At 37.5% G+C, this 18,831-nt stretch overlaps 1 protein-coding gene across 2 annotated transcripts in view; it reads left to right on the top strand.

The window, feature by feature from the left end:
• Positions 1 to 18,435, top strand: part of HIF1A (hypoxia inducible factor 1 alpha subunit) — a 50,185-nt gene extending 31,750 nt beyond the window's left edge. Inside the window, exons 7-15 of one of the 2 annotated variants that reach the window (XM_006096030.3) lie at positions 3,011 to 3,117; positions 4,187 to 4,334; positions 8,225 to 8,445; positions 9,114 to 9,400; positions 10,666 to 10,788; positions 10,920 to 11,344; positions 15,338 to 15,446; positions 16,522 to 16,648; positions 17,138 to 18,435. In XM_006096030.3, coding sequence (XP_006096092.1) covers positions 3,011 to 3,117; positions 4,187 to 4,334; positions 8,225 to 8,445; positions 9,114 to 9,400; positions 10,666 to 10,788; positions 10,920 to 11,344; positions 15,338 to 15,446; positions 16,522 to 16,648; positions 17,138 to 17,289 — 1,699 coding nt within the window. In that variant the 3' untranslated portion in view covers positions 17,290 to 18,435. The remainder of the gene's footprint in view (positions 1 to 3,010; positions 3,118 to 4,186; positions 4,335 to 8,224; positions 8,446 to 9,113; positions 9,401 to 10,665; positions 10,789 to 10,919; positions 11,345 to 15,337; positions 15,447 to 16,521; positions 16,649 to 17,137) is intronic. The other variant, XM_023759905.1, reaches the window with a different exon arrangement.
• Positions 18,436 to 18,831: the final 396 nt, after the last annotated feature.

Here is an 18,831-nt window from a genome sequence, read left to right as displayed (position 1 = left end):
TCCTGACTTTGCTGCCTTTTTTGGAAATGATCTTGGACTCAGTTCAGTTTTTTCAACTTTAGTAATACCTATTTTATTGGTCATTGTGAAGATTATATGAGAAAGCCAGTTTTAAGCATTTAGCCATAATGTAGTTAAGAATGTCTCACCCCATTAGACAAGGAAATGTTAAGAGTGCTGGCTTTGGAATCACATAATCCTGGATTCAGTCCTGGCCTGCAGCTCTGGTACTTACAGTGTAGCCTTGGTCTTAGAACTGAACTGTTCTAAATCTCATGTTTCTTAGCTAAAATGAGGGTCATACTTCAAAAGGCTGTTACTAGGATCAAAAGAGTTTGTTGAGTGCCTAGCACACATAATGAGTGCTTCACAAACTCTGGTGTCAACTTTTTAAGAAAAATGAAGATAGAGCTAAGAAGTATTTTATGGCATTTACTGGCAGTATTCATGTGAATGTATGATAAAACAGAAATGCCCTCCTTTTTTGAGGAATTATTTTTTTTATTTTTTGAATTTAGTAACAAAGTGTAGGGGTAGGCTGGGAAAAAGGAAAGTGATGAAGCTAGAAAGAGAAAGGTTATTTCAGAAAATTAACAAAATGATCATGACAGAGGAGTAAAGACAGCCAGTTTAGAATTCAGGGAAGTAAGGTTTTGAGTTTAACTAGTTATTTTTCTGCTTAGAGTTCTTTGTAGGAATTTCACATCTCTAACCCCTAAGAACAAAGATAAAAAATTGTAAAATCTAACACATCAAACTTCTCACATCTAAAATATCCCGTAAATAGCTATTATTTACTATACAGATTTCCACTTACAATCATTCAACACATTAATTTGAGCACCTACTATGTGCATGACACTGTAACTGGCACTAAAGTAGAAATGAAGATTAACAGTTCTGCCCTCCAGACACTTACAGTGAATAAGTGGTACACTGCATAGTTGTTTTAGATCACAGGTTTTTTAGTCCACTAAAAATACTTTTATCAGATTTTCTGGATTACTCCTCTCCTTTTTGGTACAGAATATAAGGTTTGTAATTCTCTAAAGTTAACTTTTTACCTTTCTTCCTCCAATATGAAAAAAATTGGCCTTCTAGGGAAATATTTACTAGTATGTTTTGACATCTTGCATCCCTAGTGGTAGACATATCTCAACTCAGATTGAGAAGCACTGATTGACATCTGATTAAATCAGAATTTATTAACATAATATACAAGACCCTCATTAATCTGATTCTCCTACCTACTTTTCTGGCCTCATCTCTTTCTGCTTGCCCCCTCTAACCACACCAGTCTTTGTTCGCTATACAGTGCCAAGCATTTTCTCATCTCTGTCTTTGCTTGTGGTGTATCTTCTTCCTGAAGTGGTTTTGTTCTCTCTTTGACTCTCTTCTATACTCAACTCATAAATCTCCTATAGAAAGCATCCTTTATCCCACCATTCCTTCTTGTGGGTAAGGGTGGTGTCTCTGATTCCTATGCTTACCACATTATTCTTAAGTAGTATGGTAAGTGTACTAGAAGATTAGCCACATGTTGAATTTTGTCTTTCCATTTCATACCTAGAACAGTGCCAGGCATACAGACATATAAAGGTATAAATAATGAAAAGATTAATTTCATGGGAATATTATTTAAACATACTAGTTAGTATAAGCTACAGAAGACCAATTAAAATTATTTTTAAAGCATAATTTAAAGAAAGAAGGCTGTTGTGGGTTTTTTTAAAACAATGGTTTCCTTTGAAATGCTGCCACCTAGTGTAGACATGTTTAGGGAGGTCCCTTTGTAAAGAATTTTGGATTTTGGCTTGAGTTGGCTTAATTTTTGTTTTGTTTTGTTTACAAATCACCTTTCTGTTTGTTTGTTTGTTTGTTTGTTTTGGAATAAATTACAACAGATCTTTCCTTAAAGTGTGAAAAAAAAACAGTATTATTTTTACACATTTCCTAGGAGAAGAATATCTTCCCTGTGTGCTTTCTGTAATTAAAATTGAGGTGTGATTTCATTTGGGGGGGCGGGTGGTATTTTTGGACACACTAATATTGTTATGGAACCTCTGTTTACACCTCAGAAAGTCCCTTGAAATCTAAACTCTGAGAAATAAAAAAGCTTACCTCATGTTTTGCTTTCAGAAAAGAAGAGAACATTTCTCTTCTAAGAAGTGCTAAGAAGAGCTTTCTCTTTCCCATGAAAAGGGTTCCATTTCAGACTGTGGTTACAGAGAATAGTAAGATTTAGTCTCTGTCCTAAAGGAACTGCCAGAAAATCAGAAGGATTTTGTTCTAGTCAACTTTCAGTTTGATAGCATTGTTTCATCTGAAATGAATTCCTGTGATTTTATGTAATTAATTTCCAAAATGAAGTACAAGAGCGTCTTCTAAAACCAACATAATAGGTATTCCTTTATTCCCATTTAATGTAGATACTCTTTGGTTAATGATACTGAAATTTTGTAGTGGATATTGATCCCCCAAAATGAAGCCTTGCCTAGTGGACCTTTTTTATGAAGAATGTGATTTTGTGTACACACACACATACACACACACACACACACACACACACACACAGGAATCTGACTTTATGGCAAGATAGTGTTCTGGATTTAATCTATATATTTTAAATTAAGTGTTAGTAACTACCTTTATGACATTTGCCATTTAATTTTGCAGTACTTCATATCTATTTATTAATAACCTGTCTTGTTACCAAAAGTATATACAATACACTGTGATAAAACTAGGTAACGTGTTTGAATGAAAGGGATTAAAGGGTTAGATAACAGGGTGAATCCAGAGAACTTAAAAGAAACAGATGGTGCCATATTTAGTAACTGCAGAGTTACTAAAGATGAGATGTAAATTTATTTTCAGCAAAGGAAAATGCTCTTTATTTTTTAAAATTCACTTGTTCATAAGATTAATGCATATTCATTACCGTAAAGAAGGAAAGTTTTTCACTATCAGTTAATTTCTCTTTTTTCTTACTATATTTTTTATTTAACAGAATTACTGAATTGATGGGATATGAACCAGAAGAACTTTTGGGCCGCTCAATTTATGAATATTATCATGCTTTGGACTCTGATCATCTGACCAAAACTCATCATGATAGTAAGCACAATGGAGTAACTCATTGATATTCTCTTTTAACTCTTTTCAGTCTCTTTACTTTTTGGTCATACAGCTACGTACATTTAACTTTTTGGTTAATATTAACCAGTCTTTCTAGATATATCTTAACAAAACTCTTCCTAAAGGATCTTAACCATTAAATCTATGCTTTATATTTGTTCAAGCAATACTAGTTAAAGCAGAATCATTTGATATCGAAAACTTCCCAGGTGTTTTAAATACAAAGGCTCAAAAAATATATTGCAGGATATTGTAGCATCATTTTCAGAATTCATACAAAGCATTCAGAAAATAATTGTGCGATGAAGTGAATTGTTTAGCGAAGTGAAGGTGATTAACAGCATGTACTAGTGGTAATAAGTACCCTGGTCATAAGATACATTTTTCAAATTTACTCAAACATTATTTAAATATCCCACGATAAGTAAAACTTTGGAATTTTTCACTTGCCTGTTGAATCTGTACCTGAAAATGACTTCCCAGTATGACTGGGGATGCCTGAATGTCACTGAATGTGATTAGTCATGAACTACCAAATGGCCACCAATATTCATGATAATATCATCTTTACTATTTCTCTAGTACTTTCTCCCAAATCAGTAATTAAGATTGCCTAAAGTGCCAAAGACTTCAGCATATCAATTGAGATTCAAATATGCTAGCATAGCTATTTGAAGCATCTTTGGTTATCTGGAAACTATAGCGGGAATTTAAGAAAATAAGAGCAATACTTCTTTCTTGAATGTTCTTGCTAGAGATTATTATTCATTCTCTAGTCAGTAAAGGAATTTTAGTCACTGTTGTCCCTCATTCCTGGCTTTGATTTTATTTAAAGTGACAGGAATTTATTTTGGGGGTTAGAAGAATAAAATTGGGTACATTTTCAGCTATGCTGGGGCTTTTTCTCTTTCAATTTAAACAATTACAACTGATTCCATTAATGTAAACATCTCTCCTTTTCTAAAACAACGATCAACATTTAGCATCCATTTGATTGACAGTTCAGTTGTTTTTTTTCTCTGCATGACTCTTTCCATTTTACTCCTAGTGTTTACTAAAGGACAAGTAACCACAGGACAGTACAGGATGCTTGCCAAAAGAGGTGGTTATGTCTGGGTTGAAACTCAAGCAACTGTCATATATAACACTAAGAACTCTCAACCACAATGCATTGTCTGCGTAAATTTTGTTGTGAGGTAAGCTTGGAAAATAAATATTTTGGGAAAATAAGTAATAACTCTTTTGGATACTCTACTTTTAAAGGGAGAAAAGGTTTTCAACATTAACTGAATTTTATTTTCTCATTTCTACCTAGTTACGGTTTTCAGTACTCTAATCTGTGTTTCCAGGCCAGCTTTTCTACAGTGATTCCACTACTACCAATAGCTGTCTATCTCCATTCTTTTCACTCCTATTTTTTAAAAGACCTTAAAAAAATACCAAATCTATGGATTAATTTGTTCTAGTCATACAGCTGTCAGCATGTATTATCTCACAACAGCTATGTTATTTTTGTAGGAACAATACTGGCCTTGGAATAGTTAGGTTTGTGTCGTAGCTCTGTCATTTCTCCATAAACTTGGGAAAGTCTCATTTCTCTGAATTTCATTCATATTTGAGAGATAATAATACTTAATTCAAAAGGTTATATGAGAACTAAATTAAATTCTATGTGAGATTACTATAAAAGGCTGTATAAAGTGATACGTGGTTCTTGAATATTCTTGAGTTGTTCCCTTAGCTGATGGGCTTGTGAATGTTATAGATATCATAAACGAATCTTTCATTTGATCAGTTTCAAATGCCCCCATTTAGTCCATCTTCCACATTACCACCACGCTGGTTTTTCTTGCATGTATATACCTGCTCATGTCATTTTCTTTAGAATTGTTTTAAAGATCCCTTGGTCACCTCCATGATAAAGCCTCACCTACTTGCAGAGCATCATTTCTTGTCATTATCTTCTATACGCCCATGCTTTCATAATTGCAGCCCTCTTTCTAACATCTATGGCTAGGAAGACTTTGGTCATTTGTTTTTATTTTTGCCAATTCTGACACCATCCTTTAATATTTTAATATTAGTGCCAAAGAGTTTTGGTGACTTTCCCATTACATAAGAATCAATTACTTGGAATGCCCTTTCCCCCCCTCATCGCAGTCTACCTAACAAATACTATTTGAGTCCAAGTTTCAGCTTGTGGGCCCCTCTCTGAAGCAAGCCTTCTCCATTTTAGCAATCATTACTTTGTTTGCACATTTACTTTCACACTGGTCTATAAAACTTGAGGGAAAGGGTTGGGTGTTCTATAAACTTGAAGGAAAGAGTTGGCTCAAGCATGTCAAACTTGCGGGCCACGAGCCGCATGCGGCCCACAATGAATATTTTTGTGGCCCAGCCAATATAATGGTATGTAAGAAACGTTTCAATAAAAATGTTGTAACTTAATTTTTACAATATCCTGTTAAACATAACTAGAGGCCCGGTGCACAAAATTCACACATGGGTAGGGTCCCTAGTCCTGGCTGGTGATCAAGGCCGAATCAGGGCCTTCTGGCTGCCTGCTGGGGCCTTCCTTTATTCCACACTGCCCCCTGGTGGTCAGCGCTCATCATAGCGAGCAATTGAACTCCCCGTCTCCCAATCAAACTCCCGAGGGGACACTTTGCATATTAGCCTTTTATATATATATTTATATATATACTAGAGGCCTGGTGCACAAAAATTTGTGCACTCGGGGAGGGGGGGCGTCCCTCAGCCCGGCCTGTGCCCTCTCGCAGTCTGGGACCCCTCAGGGGATGACCACCTGCTGGCTTAGGCCCACTCCCCGGGGGATTGGGCCTAAGATGGCAATCAGACATCCCTCTGGCAGCCTGGCAGCCCTTGGGGGATGTCCACTTGCCAGCGGGGAGCAGGCCTAAGCTGCAGTCGGACATCCTTAGTGCTGCTGAGGAGGCAGGAGAGGCTCCCACCACCACCGCTGTACTGGCAGCCATCAGCCTGGCTTGTGGCTGAGCAGAGCTCCTCCCATGTGAGAGCGCCCTGACCACCAGAGGGCAGCTCCTGCATTGAGCGCCTGCCCCCTGGTGGTCAGTGTGTGTCATAGTGACCAGTCATTCCCAGTCCTTCTGCTGTTAGGGTCAGTTTGCATATTACCCTTTTACTATATAGGATAGAGGCCTGGTGCATGGGTGGGGGCCGGCTGGTTTGCCCTGAAGGGTGTCCCGGATCAGGGTGGGTCCCGCTTGGGTGCCTGGCCAGCCTGGATGAGGGGATGATGGCTGTTTGCAGCTGGTCACACCCCCTTCAGGGTGGGGGTCCCCACTGGGGTGCCTGGCCAGTCTGGCTGAGGGGCTGAGAGCCGTTTTCAGGCTGGCGGGTGACTGAAACTCCCAACCTCTCCTTTTTTTTCTTTTTTTCTTTTTTTTTTTTTTTTATTCTGGGATTTATTTACCTTCTATAGCTGTCACTGGAGCTGAGAGCCGGCTTTAGCTCTGAGGCTCGGCTCCAGCTCTGAGACCTCGGTTTGTTTGGCTTCTATAATTGAAACACTGTTGCAACTCCAGCTCTGAGGCCCCGCTGGCTGAAAGCAGGTTTCTGGGGTTTGTTTAGCTTCTATAATTGCAACATTGTTTCTTAGACTGCAGCTCAGAGGCTGGCAGCGGCAGGCGGGGAACCTTCGCTTCCTCCATCACTGGAGCAAGCAAGCCTCCTGTTCGCTTCAGCTGCCTGGCTGCCGGCCGCCATCTTGGTTGGCAGTTACTTTGCATATCGCCCTGATTAGCCCATGGGAAGCGTGTCGGAGGTACGGTTAATTACCATGTTTGTCTATTATTAGATAGGGTGTGTGTGTGTGTGTGTGTGTGTGTGTGTGTGTGTGTTTGTTTTGTTCAAGCAATACTAGTTAAAGCAGATTGCCACATCATTAGTCTTGTACTGACTTGTTTGGTATGCGCAACAGGAAATATTTTGCTTTCGGAGAACAATAGGTTTTTTGTTTGTTTGGTTTTTTTTTTACAAAGAGGAAAGGAGAGGGATAGAGAGTTAGAAACATTGATGAGAGAGAAACATCGATCAGCTGCCTCCTGCACACTCCCTACTGGGGATGTGCCCGCAACCAACGTACATGCCCTTGACCAGAATAGAACCTGGGACCTTTCAGTCCGCTGGCCAACGCTCTATCCACTGAGCCAAACAGGTTACGGCAAAATAGGTTTATTTGCGTTACACTTATTGATTTGTGCAGTTATTCAGTGTCTGGTAAGTTTATGTTCAAGAAAAAATAATTTTTATTAAAATGTTCTATTATTTTATGTTAACGATTATTCTTTTATTTCAGCCCTTTGTATTCAGCATGTCTCTATCGAAATAAACCTATGTTTCTATGAAAATTGAAGCTTTTGTTTTTTGCAGCCTGCATAAACTTAAACCTTGTTTATTTGGCCCGTGTTAGCCTTTGAGTTTGACATGCGTGGGTTGGATATTTTATTTTTGTATCAGTTTATTTCACATAGTAAATACTATTTGTTGATGAAAGGAGCAATAACATTTATATTTAAACCAAATGAATATGGAGTTGTTTATTATCTCTTTTCAACTCTACCCCCACAGGTGATATCACGATATCATTTTCCTACCACTAAAGAAAATATGGCATCCCTCTTAGAAAGAAAGACCTGAGTCATTTACCTATATATCTTTATATTCTAGGACCATCCTTATTGCCAAAGAATTCTTCTGTGCCAATTTCATTATATGAGTCAACATAAAAATTGGGAAGGTCTATTTATGTCTTTTATGTACTTGACTGTTACATTTCTTTGTCACCACTACTCTTCCCAAAAGGATAGCTGAAGTTTCTTAATTGAAATTAGTCAAATATTTGAATTATCTTATACTGTGAATTTTAATAGGTCTTTATTTCATATTGGTATTTTCAACCCTAAATGAATGAGAGATTAGGTCACAAGATCTTAAAATGTTCCTTTTCATAAAGGAGAATTTTTTAAGAGATAAGAGTCACTTTTCCTCTACCCCCATTATGTCAACTGCTCATTTAAGAATTACTGATCTCTCTTTTTGACAGTGGTATTATTCAGCACGACTTGATCTTCTCCCTTCAACAAACAGAGTGTGTCCTCAAACCAGTTGAATCTTCAGATATGAAAATGACTCAGCTATTCACCAAAGTTGAATCAGAAGATACAAGTAGCCTCTTTGATAAACTTAAGAAAGAACCTGATGCTTTAACTTTGTTGGCCCCAGCAGCTGGAGACACAATCATATCTTTAGATTTTGGCAGCAATGGTGGGTCTTTAGTTAGTTTGTTAATTGCCTAAATTGTGTCTGCTGATGCAAGCCCATTTTAACTGAACTTGATGCTAACATATTTTGTTGGTAATCATTTGGATGTCATGGTCTTACATATTTCATTTTTCATAGTCTTCTTAAAAGTATTTGCTTAAATATTTTGCCTCTGTAATTTCTCAGCATTCCTGTTTTTGTCACATTGTTAGAAATTGTGCTTCAAAGTGTCCTTAAGGTATTTCTTCTCCCCACTTTAATTTTTCTCAGCTACTCTTCTATTTCTATATTCTGTCATATTTTCTCCACGATTTAGCAAAATTATATTGCAATTGGTATAGTTGCATTAAAGGATAAATAAGCAGTCATACCAATATCAAACATTAAAAATGAAAATTGTAATTTCAAACTAGGGTAAATTTTAATGAAGAAATGGTTGGAATTACTGGGTTTTTTATGTCATGTAGATTAATAGGAGTTGTCAGTAGTGGGTTAGAAAGATAACTCAGACTTATGGTTATACCATAGTATCTGTAAACTTTCTGATTAAGGAAAATTGGCTAACATTTTTGTTGTTTGAGCGAACTAGACAAACCTTTGGTAAAAGGGGACATATTCTATATATGTTAAAATCTAGATATTCTTTAAATTGATTTTTTTTTCCCCTACAGACACAGAAACTGATGACCAACAACTTGAGGAAGTTCCATTATATAATGATGTAATGCTCCCCTCATCTAATGAAAAATTACAGAGTATAAATTTGGCAATGTCTCCATTACCTGCCTCTGAAACTCCAGAGCCACTTCGAAGTAGTGCCGACCCTGCGCTCAATGAGGAAGTTGCATTAAAATTAGAACCAAATCCAGAGTCATTGGAACTTTCTTTTACCATGCCCCAGATTCAAGATCAGCCTGCTAGTCCTTCTGATGGAAGTACTAGACAAAGTTCGCCTGAGGTAGGTGTTGTGATGTAATAAAAAAAAGGATAAATTTCAGATTTTAATGTTCAGGAAAGAATGTATTTGTAGGTTTTATTCAAACTTTAATTTGAAACACATGTCATGGATTTTGTTATTGTGCATTTTAGCACTTGAAAATTACTGCAATAATTGTTAAGAGCTTGACTTGGACCTCAGTGGAACATGGGAAAGAACTGGCTTAACAGAAATCTAAAGGAAAAACTCCTCTATATCAATAAGACAAAAATAAAAAACTTGAATTTAGACATCCACAGAGAAAAAACTGTGTGTGCCTATGATAGGTCTAAGCCCATACATATTAACCATTGAGTTGGAGAATTGTCCAGCAGCAAAAGGCTTAAAAGCAAAAGGACCCTAAGCTCTGCCCAGTTGAGTACAGTTTCCATTACTATTTTGAAATTTTCAGTAAGTATAACATGAAAATACCGAATCTAACATAGAGTAAATACGTAATAACTGTTTTTTATGCAAGTTCTCTCACAATATAAGTTCTCTTTAAGGGCAAGGTTGGGCTAAGACTAAAGGTATCACATAGGGCTCTATTTCTAAATCTAGAGTGCTTCAACTTTAGAGCTTCCTGTATCTAAAAATATGCTCAAGAGTTGGGTAACAGATCTGAATATGGTGACTTGATAAATGAGGCACAAATAAGTTTTAATAGGTGGTAAATAATTTCATATTAAGTATTTATGGAATAAAAACTGGCAAGCTAAAAGTAGGAGATTTGACATCTCATAGCCTTCTGGAGAACACATCCTAATCTCTGGTTACACAGCACTGCAATACTGTGACAATTGATCTGTTAACCAAGATGGCTACTAAGTGACTAATGGATAGGTAGTGTATATAGTGTGGATATGCTGGACAAAGGGATGATTCATGTCCATGGCAGGACATAGTGGGACAGTGCAAAATTTCATTACACTCAGAACAATGCAAAATTTAAAACTTACCAATTGCTTACTTTGGGGATTTCCCATTTAATGTTTTCAGACCTGAGTTGTCCACAGGTAACTGAGAAACTGCAGAAAGTGAAACCTCAGATAAGGGGAAGTTATTGTATTAGCAAAAATTGTTAAAAGTATAAGCTCAAAAATTTAACTTTTCACTAGTTAGATGAAATTTGATAGAACAAATGGACTTTGTTGTGTATTGTCTGAGATCTGGTTGGAGAATTCTAACAACTAGCAAAACACAGAGGCTTATTCTGGGAAAGTGAATACATTTAATTCCTTTTACAGCCTACCAGTCCCAGTGAGTATTGTTTTGATGTTGATAGTGATATGGTCAATGAATTCAAGTTGGAATTGGTTGAGAAGCTTTTTGCTGAAGACACGGAAGCAAAGAATCCATTTTCTACTCAGGTATATGAATTTGTTTATTATATTTTACATTAATCTTTATTAAATTTTTAGTCTAATGACTTTGAGTTTAACTTGTTTTTCTTTTGTAAGATGCGGCCATTGTAAAAACTCATACATTTGTTGTTTTATAGGACACTGATTTAGACTTGGAGATGTTAGCTCCTTATATCCCAATGGATGATGACTTCCAGTTACGTTCCTTTGATCAGTTGTCACCATTGGAAAGCAGTTCTACAAGCCCTCAAAGTGCGAGCACAGTTACAGTATTCCAGCTGACTCAAATGGAAGAACCACCTGTTACCACCACCACTACCACTGCCACCACTGATGAATTAAAAACACTCACAAAAGATGGTATGGAAGACATTAAAATATTGATTGCATCTCCATCTCCTACCCATGTACCTAAAGAAACTTCTAGTACCACAACATCACCGTATAGTGATAATCGAAGTCGGACAGCCTCACCAAACAGAGCAGGAAAAGGAGTTATAGAACAGACAGAAAAATCTCATCCAAGAAGCCCTAACGTGTTATCTATCGCTCTGAGTCAAAGGTATTTATTTATGTGTAACATTAAAGTTATAGTTCTTGTATTTTTTAGAAAATGTGTATGTTGGTAAATTATTTCTAAATGTAGCAAACTTTCTGATGTAATATGCTTTAAAGTACATAAAATTGATATAAGAAATTTTGAACTTAGAACAAGCACTCTAGGAACTATTTCTAAATTAGCTTATGTATTTATTTTCTCTAAAATAGTCATCACCTATCTAAATGTAGGGTCTTCTAATACCTCTAAAAATAAAATCTAGCCAGTAAGTTCTGTAAACGTACAAAAACTGGCTTGGTATGTGTTTTATGTATGTATGTATGTATGTATGTATGTATGTGTGTGTGTGTATATATATATTGATTTCAGAGAGGAAGGGAGAGGGAGAGAGAAATAGAAACATCAATGATGAGAGTATCATTGATCAGCTACCTCCTGCACGCCCCCTACTGGGGATCAAGCCCACATCCTGAGCATATGCCCTTGACCATAATTGAACCCAGGACCTTCCAGTCCATAGTCCAACACTCTATCCACTGAGCCAAACCAACTAGGGCTGGCTTGGTTTCTTATGGTTGGTTAAATCAGGCTAGTTTATTCTCACTGCTTCTGTTTCATGGAGCACTTTTTTAGCTTACCTGAAAAAAGTCCTTCCTACTTCAGGGTATTTCCAATTCCACAGTGAGCCTGAAGGTCTTCAATCCTCAGTATTCAGTATAGATATTTATAAGACTTCTTTTTAAATTTTATGTATAGTTATGTTATAATTGCTTTTATTTTTTAAAAATGCATTTTCACTGATTTCAGAGATGAAGAGAGAGAGCGAGTGAGAAATATTGATGAGAATCATTGATTGGCTGCCTCCTGCACACCCACACTAGGGACTGAGCCTGCAACCGGGCATGTGCCCTGACCAGGAATCGAACTGTGATCTCCTAGTTCATAGGTCAACGCTCAACCACTAAGCCACACCAGCTGGGCATATTTTTCATTACTTATTTATAGAACATTATATTTTATAGGTTAAATAGGGTTTTAAGAGCTACAGCAGGAATCTAAGCCTGATTTTATGACATTGCTTCTATGGAGTAAATTTAAGCAAATATCTGGACACCAAACACATTTTAAGTTATACTTTATGTATATAATTTGTAATGGGACTTAACATGTTTTAAATTTAAAGCTCTAATTACAGGAAATAAGTTTTAGCTAGTCAGTGGGGCAGTGTGTGTAGGAGAAAAATGATTCTTTTTCTACTGTGCCTAGACTGATCCAGATATCAGTAGCAATGGGAAAAGGCACTGCCATAGCCAGGGCTCATGGCATATTGCTTCTTCCTTGAATCAATGCTTTCTTTGATCTAGAGTGCTGGGAGAGGCCTTTTCCTAGACATAAGAAAAGATCTTGGAGCTTTAGATATAAAAAGGAGCATTTTACATTACTTTATAAATTACTATGTTACCAACTGACTTTAAACTCTGAGTTCCACTAGGGCAGTGGTCGCCAACCTTGTGGGTCCGCAGACCACTGGTTGGTGACCACTGCTTTAGGGCAATGACAGTGTCTTTGTTGACATTTTAGTGGTATTAATACTTAATTCAGTCCCTATTGTGTAGTAGCTATACAATGAATGGTTATTGTGTGGACAGATGAATGAATATCCTCTATAATAATAAAAGCATAATATGCTAATTAGACTGGATAGCCAAAAGTCCTTCCGGACAAAGCCGTGGTGGCCGGCAGCAGCAGCAGCGGGGTAATGGGGGCGGCACCTTCCCCTGATTGGCCTGGTTGCCTCCAGCAGAGGGAGGCCGGAGGCGGCGGCGGGGTGATGGGGGCGGCACCTTCCCCTGATTGGCCTGGTTGCCTCCAGCAGAGGGAGGCCGGAGGCGGCGGCGGGGTGATGGGGGCGGCACCTTCCCCTGATCCACCCAGTCGCCTCCTGCAGAGGGAGGCCAGACTACGGCTTAGGCGGGGAGCAGGCCTAAGCCATCAGTAGGACATCCCCTGAGGGTTCCTGGATGTGAGAGGGGGCAGGCCGGGCTGAGGGACTCTCACCGCCCCCCCCCCCCCCCTGCATGAATTTTCATGCACCAGGCCTCTAGTAGTAATATAATGGTGATGACAATGACCTTTTTACAGTTGACTAGTAGCTACAGGAGACTATGAATATTCAGTTTTCTGAACAACTATATAGTTGTCAAAACCAAAGTCTTAGTATCAAATCATGTTAGCAATTTTTTTTACATTAGTTCCACTATAGTATGCACTAAATACCTTACGACATGAATTTTATGAACCATAGGGGCTTTTTCGTTACTATTTCTCTAGGTAGTTATTTGCAAAATCAAAGTGCTATACTAAGTCAGACAACTTTATAGTAAAGATTAAAGATAACCATTAAAAGTACTGCTACTGCCCTTGCCGGTGTGGCTCAGTTGGTTGGAGCATTGTTCCATACACCAAAAGGTGACGATGTTTTTCTCTCACATGGATATTTCCCGTTCTCTCTCCCTCCCCCTCCCTCCCTTCCTCTATCTAAAATCATTTTTTAAAAAAGTACTACTGAGGTGATATTTACACTATACACTGAATTATACATCATAAAGATAATATAGTTATGTAAGAATTTTAAAACCTGCCTGTCTGTATATTGGACATTTTAAAAAACTGCATGTAGGAAGGAGTTAGGCAGCGGTTCTCAACCTGTGGGTCGCGACCATAGGAAAACACATATAGCATATCAGATATTTACATTACGATTCATAACAGTAGCAAAATTACAGTTATGAAGTAGCAACAAAAGTAATTTTATGGTTGGGGTCACCACAACATGAGGAACTGTATTAAAAGGTCGCGGCATTAGGAAGGTTGAGAACCACTGAGTTAGAGTAATATACATTGAGTGGCCAGATTATTATGATGGGCCAGATTATTATGACCACCCCATCAGTACTTCATTGACACTTCCAAAAATACTGAATATTGAAAACTTCCTAAGAAAATACTCTCAAGGTTTTATCATTATTATTATTATTATTATTATTATTTGCATAACTAATTCATTTCATTGTATTGATGGGGTGGTCATAATAATCTGGCCAGTCATAATAATCTGGCCACTCAGTGTGTTACCTGCCCATATACATTCTCAACTATATGTGAAACAGAGCAAGGAGCCATTTATGATTAATGTATTGATGGGGGAGTTCTTGAGAAGACAAAGTAGCTATGATAAAATTGATGTATTTGACCCACCAAGTAGTTCTTCACTATTTAATATTAATTTTAGATGCAGGTTTGATAACATATCAATACTGGAGGCAAATTGACTTAGTAGGAAGATCACTGGGAGGGCATGGATCTAAAGAGATCTAGAATGTACTTCCATATCCACAACTAATTAGCAGTGGAACTCTGAGATATTTACCTAATGGGCCTCAGGTTTCTCATTTATAAAATGTGTATTATATATATATGTCACTATCTTTGGAATTGGAGTGAAATTAAAATGAACTAATGAACATGAAATGTTTTATGAACTGAAAATGCTATGCAAGTGTGAAATTAATTTTTTATCACAGTAGTCCTGAGATTATCTGAATTATATTAGATGGAATGAAAGGCCAATATTTAAGTTTTTGACTTATAAAGATATCAATCTAGTTCACTTATATTAATAGAAAAATGCAAATTTTAGGGTATTTTGTTCTGAAAATTGAGCTTCAGTGTTGAGCGTCTGCCCCCTGGTGGTCAATGTGCTCCCACAGCCAACCTCCCTCTGCTGGCCAACCTCCCATGGTCCCTTCCCCCAGCCAGCCGGCCCCTATTGACCCCAATCAGCCCCAATTGTCAGCCAGGCCAAGGGACCCCATCCGTGCACAAATTTGTGCACCAGGCCTCTAGTATAAATATATTTTGTTGAAAAAAGCTACTTGGATAGTTCTAAAAAATAATAAAACAACCACATTTTTTATTTAAATTTTTTTCTTTCAGAACTACTGTTCCTGAGGAAGAACTAAATCCAAAGATACTAGCTTTGCAGAATGCTCAAAGAAAACGAAAAATAGAACATGATGGTTCACTTTTTCAAGCAGTAGGAATTGTAAGTGTAAGAGTATGTGTTTGCCTTTTCTAGTCTAGCTAATGTTCTTTTTATAAGTTACATCTATAGTAATAATAGAGGGATATGCAAATTGGTTGAGACACCCTCATGCAACGACCAAACAGCAGGCTGCGTGGGGTGACCAGGCCAGCGGTGGGGTGGGGGGGAGTTAGGGGCGACCAGGCCGGAGGGGGCGGTGGGCAGTTGAGGGTGACCAGGCCGGCAGGGGGGCAGTTAGGGGCTACCAGGCCAGCAGGGGGGGGCAGTTAGGGGCGATCAGGCTGGCAGGCAGAGGCAGTTAGGGATGATCAGGCTGGCAGCGGGGTCAGTTAGGGGTGATCAGGCAGGCAGGCAGGCAGGCAGGCAGGTAAGCGGTTAGGAGCCAACGGTCCTGGATTGTGAGAGGGATGTCCGATTGCCCCCCCTGGGATCGGGCCTAAACCGGCAGTCGGACATCCCCTGAGGGGTCCCGGAATGGAGAGGGTGCAGGCTGGGCTGAGTGGACACCCCCACACACACCCCATGCACAAATTTCGTGCAGCGGGGCTCTAGTATATAGATAATTCCTTGTTTCTTCTAAATACTAAAGTTGTATTTTTAGAATTAAACATTGGTCGTTTTTTTCACTTTATACACACTTTCTTAAAAACAAAGACAATGAATACATTCTCAGTGTAAAAATTTCAGATAATACAGATGTATTTTGAGTAAAATGTGATGTTCTCCCCTTAATCCACCCAACATCACCACCAGTCTTGTTCTCTTCCCTTTAAGTTAATTTCCCCTTCTTATTCCCAAAACACAATAGTTTTGTTAAGTCAATGTCTTGTAACCCATACCGATATTTTAAGATTAAATGGAAAGAATTTATAGAGAAGTTGTTAGCCATAATGTGTGGCAAATAAATGTCTTGATCATTTAGTAGTGATAAGAGAAAGAATTAAAAACAATTTGGGGCAGTATTTGATTTAAGAAGCCTGCCTTCTCCATGTTATTAAACTTTGATTGATATCAAAGTTTTTGATTTTTTTAAAAACTGAACGTAGTAAAATTGAAATAACTTTCCTCTTTTTAGGGAACATTATTACAGCAGCCAGATGATCGTGCAACTACCACATCACTTTCTTGGAAACGTGTAAAAGGATGCAAATCTAATGAACAGAATGGAATGGAGCAAAAGACTATTATTTTAATACCCTCTGGTTAGTTTATTCTTTTTGTCCTGAATATCAATAGGAGAATTATATGGCTTTTTATTTAAGAGCTTTGTTCTAAGTGAGAGTGGTTTTCATTCCTTAGCAAGATTAAAAACTAAGGTAGCATTTTACCTAATGTCTGTAACAGCTATTTCAAGATGGAACTTTATTTTTTTAGTAATTATCTTTGATATGTCTATGTATTATTAATATTGAATAGAAGCTAAACCTTGTAAATGTTTGCCTTTTTCTAAATTGATTTAGCACTCTTTTGTCCTTCCTTGTATCCTGTGAACATTTCTGACATAGCACCAGTAACACTTGATTGCACTTACTTGTTTACATAGCGATGGTTTACAGTTTTACACCATAGACTAAAAACCCTTCCAGAAAGAGTTCATTTGCCTTATTTTCCCAATTCTTAGCGCATAGTGGGTGTTTAATAATAACCATTGACTAGATGAATGAATACTTAGATATTTCTTTGTTTTCCAGACTTAGCATGTAGACTCCTCGGGCAATCAATGGATGAGAGTGGATTACCACAGCTGACCAGTTACGATTGTGAAGTTAATGCTCCTATACAAGGCAGCAGAAACCTACTGCAGGGTGAAGAATTACTCAGAGCGCTGGATCAAGTTAACTGAGCTTTTTCATAATCTCATTCCTTTATTTTGGACACTGGTGGCTCATTACCTAAAGCAGTCTATTTATATTTTCTATATCTAATTTTAGAAGCCTGGCTACAATACTGCACAAACTCTGTTAGTTCAGTTTTGATCCCTTTACTTAATTTACATTCATGCCAGATCACAGACAGCACATTTTCACAGTTCTTTGGTATTTAAACCATTGCATTGCAGTAGCATCATTTTTAAAATGCACCTTTTTATTTATTTATTTTGGGCTAGGGACCTAGTTTGTCCCTTATCGAATTATTTTTAATAAGATGCCATTTAATCTTTTAAGAAGGCGGTAACCTTTCATCATGATCAGCTTGAAAAATTTTTACTCAGTTTTTCACATTTACATAAACAATAGTGATTTGCCAGCAGTACGTGGTAGCCTCAATTGCACAATATATTTTCTTAAAAAATACCAGCAGTTACTCATACAATATATACTGCATTTATAAAACTAGTTTTTAAGAAGAACTTGTTTTTGGCCTATGAAATTGTTAAACCTGGAACATGACATTGTTAATCATATAATGATTCTTAAATGCTTGTATGGTTTATTATTAAATGGGTAAAGCCATTTACATGATATAGAAAGATGCATATATCTGGAAGGTATGTGGCATTTATTTGAATAAAATTCTCAATTCAGAGAAATGAATTTGATGTTTGTATAGTCACTTTGCCAGCTCAATAAAAAACCAATACCCTATCTGTAGTTGTGGAAATTTATGCTAATATTGTGTAATTGATATTAAACCTAAATGTTCTGCCCACCCTGTTGGTATAAAGATGTTTTGAGCAGATTGTGTACAAACAAAAACAAAATCATGCTTTGTTAGCAAAATTGCCTAGTATGTTAATTTGCTCAAAATTTGATGTTTGGTTTTATGCACTTTGTCGCGATTAACATCCTGTTTTCATATAGATTTCAATAATTGAGTGATTTTAGAGGTATTATTTTAGAAATATATAGTTGTCACAGTAAATATCTTGTTTTTCTATGTGCATTGTACAAAATTTTCATTCCTTTTGCTCTTTGTGGTTGGATCTAACACTAACTGTGTTGTTTTGTTACTTCAAATAAACATCTTCTGTGGACCAGGCCCTCCTTGATCAGCTTTTATGTTAATGTTTATTTCAATACCTCCAAATCCTAAAATTGCCAACAATTTAAGTATTTTATGAAGATTACATTGGCATGGATTGGTTATTTCAAGTAAAATCTATAATAATAAAAGCATAATATGCTAATTAGACCAGACGTCCTTCCAGACAACCTTCCAGATGAAGCCAGGGCTGTGAGGGAAGCCCAGGTCCTGGGTGCCAGAGAGAAGCCAGTGCCGGCAGCCAGGGGAAGGAAGGCCTACTGTTAGACGAATTTCATGCATCAGGCCTCTAGTAATTTTAATATGATGGGATGGGTGAAATGAATCCTAAACATTACAGTAACACTAGAGGCCTGGTGCACTCGGGGGATGAGGGGAGTGTCCCTCAGCCCGACTTGCACCC

The sequence above is a fragment of the Myotis lucifugus genome, unplaced genomic scaffold, assembly GCF_000147115.1.
Source record: "Myotis lucifugus unplaced genomic scaffold, Myoluc2.0 scaffold_166, whole genome shotgun sequence".
Lineage (NCBI taxonomy): Eukaryota > Metazoa > Chordata > Mammalia > Chiroptera > Vespertilionidae > Myotis > Myotis lucifugus.
Note: the sequence above shows the minus strand (reverse complement) of the source record. Positions and strands in the feature narration are given on the sequence as shown.